Source organism: Sinocyclocheilus rhinocerous, unplaced genomic scaffold (assembly GCF_001515625.1).
Source record: "Sinocyclocheilus rhinocerous isolate Xijiao unplaced genomic scaffold, SAMN03320098_v1.1 scaffold1649, whole genome shotgun sequence".
NCBI lineage: Eukaryota > Metazoa > Chordata > Actinopteri > Cypriniformes > Cyprinidae > Sinocyclocheilus > Sinocyclocheilus rhinocerous.
In genome coordinates, this window is record NW_015649580.1 from 101,596 (window position 1) to 111,376 (window position 9,781).

At 36.6% G+C, this 9,781-nt stretch overlaps 1 protein-coding gene across 1 annotated transcript in view; it reads right to left on the reverse strand.

The window, feature by feature from the left end:
- lamb3 (laminin subunit beta 3) overlaps positions 1–2,246 on the reverse strand; it is a 24,864-nt gene extending 22,618 nt beyond the window's left edge. The window contains exons 1-3 of the mRNA XM_016515649.1: positions 2,165–2,246; positions 2,027–2,074; positions 1,185–1,339 (exon numbers count right to left, since the gene is read on the reverse strand). Coding sequence (XP_016371135.1) covers positions 1,185–1,339; positions 2,027–2,057 — 186 coding nt within the window. The 5' untranslated portion in view covers positions 2,058–2,074; positions 2,165–2,246. The remainder of the gene's footprint in view (positions 1–1,184; positions 1,340–2,026; positions 2,075–2,164) is intronic.
- Between the last annotated feature and the right edge of the window lie 7,535 nt (positions 2,247–9,781).

The following is a 9,781-nucleotide window of genomic DNA, read 5'->3' on the forward strand; positions in this document are numbered from 1 at the left end:
CACTTCTTCGGTTCTCATTTACAGAGCGCGATCAGTTCTCAGAGCTCAAATACACACACAGCAGTCCAAATCTCCATCATGTGGAGTATCTCATGTAAATACAGTCGGTTATGGATGAAGTGAACGTAAACAGGTGGGTGAAAACTGAACGTGTGTTTACATGCATGCATTCCGTCTTAAAGGGACAGCGTTCCTAATTAAGTACCTATCCGTGTCATTAATGTTAACCAACAAAAGATGCTAAACAAATATAAGTAAACCTACTGAATCTGAAAAACAAGTTTAATTTGTATCTCTTTCGTATTTGTATTATTGTCTTATTCTGCTTCTTTTTCAAAAATGATATATTATATATGAACAACTATAATTTTTATAAGTTGCTCCCTTTTCAGTTACTGTTAAAGGGATAGTTCACCCAAAGATGAAAATTGTCATCATTTATTCAAGTTTTTCCAAATTCAATCCTTGATTCAAATTTCTCATAAGCTTAATTGATTTGGTCTAAAGAGAGAAGAATTAATGACTATTTTTGTTTGAAGACTACATATAAAATAGCTACCAAAATAAATGTTGGCAACTGCAGTTTGACTAAAAGTTGACAAAAATGCAATGACTTTTCGTCGACTAAAACTAGACTGAAACTATGAAAGACTCAAATGACTAAAATGTGACTATTAAGCATTTTCGTCTCAAGATAAAGACTCATCTTTAACGCTTGACGGAGGGCGTTTCTGAAGCTTGGTTCTGACGCGACCGTCATAGTGACAACAGCCAATCACATTAGTCTTCTGGTGTTGCATGAACGCGATTGGCTAGCGTCTGCGCTAGGGTATTTGCATACGGTCATCTGATTGGCTGACGCCTGAGTTGGCGCTTGAAAAGTTGAAAAGTTTTCAACTTCTGCCGCGACGCGACGAACCCACAATTCATTTCGCCAACGCTTGACGTCACTCCATTCAAAGTAAACGAGAAGCGTGTGAATGGGGCGTAAGACTAAATCAAAAACGCCTGTCAAAATTAACACGGGGGGTGCTTTCGAATATCAACATCGTTTGGTAAAAATCGCTTAGTGCACCTTTTGAGACTGGTTTTGTTCTCACATTTTAGCTTCCATGCAGAACCACACCCAAGATACGCTTCTAACTGAGAGAACCTTGTGTTTTTCAGCGCTAGACGAGCATCACCTGTCCGTGTGGAGTGCAGACCACCTCAGACCCCATCAGACCACATGTGGAGGAGGAGCGCAGGCTCTGCTCTCTGCCCAGCAGCAGGTCGCCCATCGCAGGGTAACACGCCCCGCGCCCGCAGTCATGCTGTCCCGTGCACACCGCAGACAGAGCTGAAGATAACACAACACCGTCACATTCACTCACAGAACGACACTTCACCACAAAACCATCGTAGAATCATGCTGCTTTTGATTAGGATGTTCATGTGGCATGGAATTTACAGATTACTTCAAGAATGCAATTGATTTGTCATAATGCATAATGTTCAAAAAGCATAACATTAATACATATTTCACTATGGTACATATATGCATATTAATAAACACATAGACAGTTATTAACACATAAACATTCATGAACACACATACAGACATTCATAAATTTTTATAAATGCTTTTAGACGTTCAAGGCTATGAAAGTTCAAATGTTTTGACGATAACGTTTTTTAGAGCATACGAATTTATACAAACGTCATATCCATGTTAAGGTTATTATAGTTAAAAATCAAGATTTTTTTTTTTTTTTTTTTAAATAAAATAACTTAAGCTTATTTTGATTTCATCTAGTTCAGGCTGAAGTACTAAAATAACTAAAACTGTAAAAAAAAATAAAAAAAGGTAAAAACTGTATAGACGTATTTAAAAACAACAAAACTAATAAAATAGCAAACAAGAACAAGATTACTAAAATGTAATGTAAATATAAACATAAAATCAGATCAAAAAGATTGACAAAAACTGTAAAGTTAATATTGATCATACATTTTGGCTTTTGTAAGTCTGTGATTAAAAACAAACCTGCGAGTGAAAGAAAAATCCAGGTCTTCATCCAGACAATATAGGGATCTAAACGAATAAAACACTGTCAGGCTTTCTTTGAAACACAGCTGAATGACGGTTAAATCCGGGTTAACGCAGTAGTTTACCGTAACTCACCCGTTAGTGTGTGAATGCTGTCGTTCTGTGTGTGAGAAGTGTTCAAATGCAGTGTGTGCCGTGTGTGTTCGGCTTTTATTTCAGGAGCTGCTCACCTGTGTGTGTGTGTGAGTGTGTGTGTGTGTGTGTGTGAGTGTGTGTGTGTGTGTGTGTGTGTGTGTGACGCCTTCCCTCACAGCGTCACACCCTTATAACATGAATCAACACGCGCACACACACACACACACACACACACACACACTCACATCCTCAAAGTAACGGAGATGGAATGTAATCATGATTCATTATTATGATATATGAGACAGATGAACACTGTATTCATGTCCTGTGGTAGTGATGTGGTACTAACCAGCACTAACCAGCAGCTTTAGCTCAGGTTGAAAGCTCCTGTGAGCTGAATGTTCAGATTTGTATACAATCAGTGAATGAGATTTGAGTTCATAAACAAGCAGTGCAGAGTTTCCTGTGTGTGTCTGCTGAGCAGTGAATGTGTGTGATGAAGTGCTATGTGTGTGTGTGTGTGTTAAAACTCTTGGCCTGCAGGCACTGATTTCAGCTGTGTGTGTGTGTGTGTGTGTGTGTGAGGTGTGTCCCGTCTGAGGTGAGACAGTGACTCAACACACACAGACGAAGGTGCCACACCTGAACACTGCTGCCAGATCACCATGGCAACCAGAAGGGGGGGGGGTCTCATATCAAACATTCATAAACATATATACTTACACACTTTCATAAATATTCATAAACACAAACAAACATTCATACGCACATGTTTACTTAAACACCTTTATAAATGTTGATAAACACACATATAGACATACATAAACATATATACTTACACACAAACATAAACACAAACAAACATTCATACGCACATGTTTACTTAAACACCTTTATAAATGTTGATAAACACACATATAGACATACATAAACATATATACTTACACACAAACATAAACACAAACAAACATTCATACGCACATGTTTACTTAAACACCTTCATAAACACATATGGACATTCATAAACAAACATTCAAAAAGATTTATAAACACAAATATAGACATTCATAAACAGAAACATTCATAAATATGAATAAACACATATAGACATTCGTAAATATTGATAAACACAAATATAGACATTCATAAGCACATACATACATGCTCATGAATATTGATAAACACATAGACATTAAAAATTCATAAACACAGATAGAGACATTAATAAACACATGTAAAAATTCGTAATTATACATAAACACACATATAGACATTCAAAGACACATATAGACACTAATAAACACGTAAATATTCACAAACATATGGAAATTCATAACCACATAAACATTCATAAACACACATAGACATTCATAAATATCATAAACATCCATATATATTCATAAACATTCATAAATATTTATAAACACATATAGACATTCATAAATACATTTACACACATTTAGAAATATTGATAAACACATATATATTCATAAACATAAGCATTCATAAACATTTATAGACACATAGACGCTAATAAACATAAATATTCATAAACGTATGGAAATTTATAATCACATAAACATTCATTAATATTCATAAACACACAGACATTCATAAGCACACGTACATTCATAAATATCATAAACATTCATAAACACACATATAGACATTCAAAACTACATATAAACACATTCAGAAATATTGATAAACACATATAGACATTCATAAACATTCATAGACATATATAGACACTAATAAACATAATATTCATAAACGTATGGAAATTTATAATCACATAAACATTCATTAATATTTATAAACACACACAGACATTCATAAGCACACGTACATTCATAAATATCATAAACATTCATAAATATTCATAAACACACATATAGACATTCATAACTACATATAAACACATTCAGAAATATTGATAAACATATATAGACATTCATAAACACACATATAGACATTCATAAACATTCATAGACATATATAGACACTAATGAACATAATATTCATAAACGTACGGAAATTCATAATCACATACACATTTATTAATATTCATAAACACACATAGACATTCATAAATATTCATAAACACACACATATAGACATATACACACATTTGGAAATATATATGTAACACAAACATTCATAAATAGTTATAATAAACACATAAACAAAACATATAGATGCTCATAATCATATTTAAATATTCATAAATACAAGCATTTATAAATGAAAATAACACACACACATACACATTCATCAGCACAAGTTAGTCAGGTGTGTGTGTGTGTGAGTGTGTGTGTGTGTGTGTGTGTGTGTGTGTGTATGTGTGTGTGTATGTGTATGTGTGTGTGTATGTGAGTGTGTGTGTGTGTGTGTGTGTGTGTGTGAGAGTGTGTGTGTGTGCATGTTTATGTGGTTTATGAGGACACAAATTTGTATAATAACATGGGGAAATTTATAATCACATAAACATTCATTAATATTTATAAACACACACAGACATTCATAAGCACACGTACATTCATAAATATCATAAACATTCATAAATATTCATAAACACACATATAGACATTCATAACTACATATAAACACATTCAGAAATATTGATAAACATATATAGACATTCATAAACACACATATAGACATTCATAAACATTCATAGACATATATAGACACTAATGAACATAATATTCATAAACGTACGGAAATTCATAATCACATACACATTTATTAATATTCATAAACACACATAGACATTCATAAATATTCATAAACACACACATATAGACATATACACACACATGGAAATATATATGTAACACAAACATTCATAAATAGTTATAATAAACACACATAAACAAAACATATAGATGCTCATAATCACATTTAAATATTCATAAATACAAGCATTTATAAATGAAAATAACACACACACATACACATTCATCAGCACAAGTTAGTCAGGTGTGTGTGTGTGTGAGTGTGTGTGTGTGTGTGTGTGTGTGTGTGTGTATGTGTGTGTGTATGTGTGTGTGTGTGTGTGTGTGTGTGTGTGTGTGTGTGTGTGTGTGTGTGTACAGATGTTCCTCCGGTGGAATCTGCTGAATGTGTGTGTGTTGTGTGGCAGGACATTCAGAGCTTCTGCTCCTCCTGTGCTCTTCTGAGCCACTAGTGCTGCACGTTCACACACGTCTGGAACATCACAGCAGGATTTATGCAACAGCATACGTTTATATTCACCTGCTGTATGTGCTTGGTTCAGTCGGGCATGTAATAGATCCTTCTGGAACAAATCACAATCACAGTGACTCACTGAAGTGTGTGACTCGAACACAAATGTGTGTTTGATCAGAGATACAGTGAGTGTGTTCAGATGTCCAGTCAAACGCCGTCTCTTTAAGAACGGCAGGAAACTCCCGCCACAGAATCACTACAACAGTTTGTTCTGCTGGTCGTCTGGAAATAATCAGATTAATGTCGCCGTTCACTCTGGAATTTCCAGCCACTCACATGCTCTGAGAGCCGCGCTAATATTCTCTCCATCATAGAGTCTGCTCTGAACATCTGAACTCATATACACCTAACACACGCTAATATTCACACGTTTACGCCAACATAACGAATGTTCTGAATGTCTGAACTCATGTTCACTTAACACACGCTAATGCTAATAATACTAATGTAAGACTGCTTGGCTTGTTGATGATAACTTGGGTGATGGTTGGTTGACTCGGCATTTCCTAGCTATTGTGAGTGGTTGCTAGGGTATCGTGAATGGTCGCCAAGGAGTTGCTAGGGTGTTCTGGGTTGTTTCCAGGGTGTTGCTGGGGTGTTTTAGGTGGTTGCTACTTGTTAGTGTGTTTTATATGGTCACTAAGGTGTTCTGGGTAATTGACATAGCGTTGCTAGGTCTTATGGGTGGTTGCTAGGGTGCTTTGAGTCATTGCCAGGGAATTACTATTGAGTAATGGGTGGTTGCTTGGGTGTTTGCCTGGGCGTTGCTAAGGTACTATAGGTAGTTGCCAGTGAGTGGCTATTGCGTTCTAAGTGGCTTTTAAAGTGTTCTGGGTGGTTGCCAGGGTGTTGCTAGGGTATTATGAGCGGTTGCTAGGGTGTTCTACATGGTTACTAAAGTGTTCTGGGTGGTTGCCAGTGTAGGGTATTGAGGGTGTTGCCAGGGATTTCCTGTGATGTTCTGGGTGGTTGCTAGGGTGTTGTGAGTGGTTGCAAAAGTGTTTTATGTGGTAACTAAAGTGTCCTGGGTGGTTGCCAGGGCATTGTTAGAGTATTACTGTTGGTTGCCAGGGAGTTGCTAGGTTATTTTATGTGGTTACCAAAGTGTTCTGGGTTCTTGCCATGGCATTTCTAGGGTATTATGAGTGGTTGCTAGGATGTTCTATGTGGTTCCAAGGGTATTCTAGGTGGTTGCCAAGGCATTGCTAGGGTATTATGGGATGTTGTGGGTGAAGTGAATGTTTGTTAGGGTGTTACATTGTTACTTAGCGTTAATGGTGGTTGCTAGGGTATTATTATGGGATGATGCCTTTCTTTCTTTAAAATTGCAGCTGAGGATAAAAAGTAGAACAGAATTGAGCTGAATGTGTGACCCAGTGGTCTCAATAAAGCAAATAAAGCAGTGCTGATCCAGACACAGTGACCGTATGTGTGTGTGTGAGTGTGTGTGTGTGTGTGTGAGTGTGTGTGTGTGTGTGTATGTGTGTGAGAGAGTGTGTGTGTGTGTGTGTGTGTGTGTGTGTGTGAGGTCAGCTGGAGTCTCTCCCAGCAGGCAGCTGATCATGTTCCTCACGTCTCTGGATCGGCTGTATAAAGGCTGAATAGCAGCATTACAGTCTCATAGAGCCGAGACGCAGAGCTGGACTTCAGCAGGTGAGCAAATAACACTGGTATTGATCAGATGTTGCATGTGCTCTGATGATCAGCTGACCCGTGTTCTCTGAACAGATCCAATCATCATGGAGACGCTGAGGGAGCTGGTCCCCTTCATCAGAGAGGTGTTGAGCCAGAAGCCGAGCCGGGGTCTGCTGAAGGTCTATCTGGTGGGCTCGCTCCTGGCTGTCCTGGGGTCAGTTTTAGGGCTGCTGGAGCTGGTGTTTCAGCCCTTCAGCTCTGAAGACCTGGAGATCAGCTCTCTGATGACCTGACAGGACAAACACAAACTCTCTGAAACCACGCTCAGAAGCTCTGCTAACCGGACACACGCCTTCTAAACTCACCCCGCAGGAGGGATGATGTTTATATCACACCAAAGACCAGGTCTGAGGTGGTCTGAGTGAGGTTTCAGCATGTTTACACATCACTGTGAGCTCTGTGAGAGGCAAGGAGCATGTGATACAGACTGTGTATAAACGCTGCTTCAGTGTTTTGTGTTTGGAGATGCACAATGACTTACTGTTTTATGACTTTGAAAAAAAGTCATTTTCAGATCCAAGTGTTTACATTATGTTTTATGAACTTGATATTTATTTTCAAACCAATAAAGGACTCAGAACATAAACAGTAGCCTATAACATTCATATATGTACATTCATCACGTTTTCATTTTGCAATAGGCCAGATAAGCTGTTATTTTACTGTTTTATGAAAGTTCATTTTTGTTGACAGAATGTCTAATGTGGCGTGAAATTAAAACTATATAAATAATTCAGTGTAAAAATGCATTATAGAATGGATTTACAGAATTTTTTTTTTTTTTTTAAATGGAGCTATCGCGACACCTAGAGGAGTTTTTTAATGACATCTTTTTCTCATTATAACAACATATTTTCTCGTAATAACGAGATATATCGTTAAAACAACATATTTTTCTTGTTAAAACATCTTTTCTCGTTAAAACGAGATGTCGTTTTAACAATCTTTTCTCGTTATGCGATATTTTCTCGTTAAAATGAAATATTTTTCTCGTTAATACATCTTTTCATCGTTATAACGAGATGTCGTTAAAACTACATCTTTTCTTATAATAACGAGGTGTCATTAAAATGACATTTTCTCGTTAAAACAACATCTTTTTCTTGTTAATACATCTTTTCTCGTTATAACGAGATATATCGTTAAAACAACATCTTTTTCTTGTTAATACATCTTTTCTCGTTAAAACGAGATGTCGTTAAAATGACATCATTTTCTTGTTTAAACGATATCTTTTCTCATAATAACGAGATATGTCGTTAAAATTACAATTATCTCTTTAAAACATCTTTTTCTCATAGTAACGAGATGTTACATAACATCTCACAATTACGAGAAACGATTACGTTTTAATGAGATGATGTTATTAAAACGACAAAACATCTTGCTATTATTTATGACACAGCCTAATTGAGTGGAAAAAGTAATATGTGTGTGGCAGCAATGCGTCACTGTAAATTCCTCTGTATTTATAATGTGTATATTGTTTCTGTTTGCGTGACGCAGTAATAAGTGTTCGTGTGTGTTGTAGACGGCGCGCTGCTGCTGGCGGCGTCCAGTCTGTCGGGCCGCTGCTGGCAGGGCTCTGTGTGGGTGTACAGTGACCCCAAGCTGGCGCCCAGCGAGGGCTTCTGTAAGGCGGGCGTTCAGACTGAAGCTGGAGTCACGGATGCGCGGTGGATCTCAGAGCGCTCGCTGCTGCTGGCCTCAGACGCAGGTACCCTGTTACCACAAGCACCATGGTATTGCTGTGTGTTTATGGACCTGTATACCGTAGTGATACCACTCTGACAAGAAGTACTGTGATGGTAAAACCATGGTACAATGGTATTTGTATGCTACTTCCAGTAATGCCATGTACTTTTCTTGACGTTTTTTGAATATTGTACCATTGTAATATCATGGTTTTTAGGCTTGTACCATGCAAATACCGTGTTTTTGTGTTATTTTAGGCCTCAACCATGAGAATATTGTGTTTTAACATCTTCCATAGAAATACACTGTTTCTGAACATGTACCAAGGTTTTATCATCATTTTTGGACATTTACCATGTTTTTTTTTACATTTGGTCAACAATAATTATTGTGCTTCTCTAGAGATCTACCATAGTAATAGTGTGCTTTTTGACATGTACTGTATTAATAATTTTACTGATATTTACCATGGTTTTTGTAGGGTTTTGGACATATACTGGGGTTACAATAATATTGTTATTTATGCTTTTTTGGAAATTTACCGTGGTATTAGTTAGGTATTAGCTTTTGAGCATCTACCAGGGTTATCATCATAGTTTTTAAACTTGTACCATGGTAATACCACGTTTTTGTGGATATTCCACAATAATATTGTGTTATTTGAGCTTTTTTACTAGGTTTCTTTTTTTTTTTATCTTTTCTCATAATAACGAGATATGTCGTTAAAATTACAATTATCTCTTTAAAACATCTTTTTCTCATAGTAACGAGATGTTACATAACATCTCACAATTACGAGAAACGATTACGTTTTAATGAGATGATGTTATTAAAACGACAAAACATCTTGCTATTATTTATGACACAGCCTAATTGAGTGGAAAAAGTAATATGTGTGTGGCAGCAATGCGTCACTGTAAATTCCTCTGTATTTATAATGTGTATATTGTTTCTGTTTGCGTGACGCAGTAATAA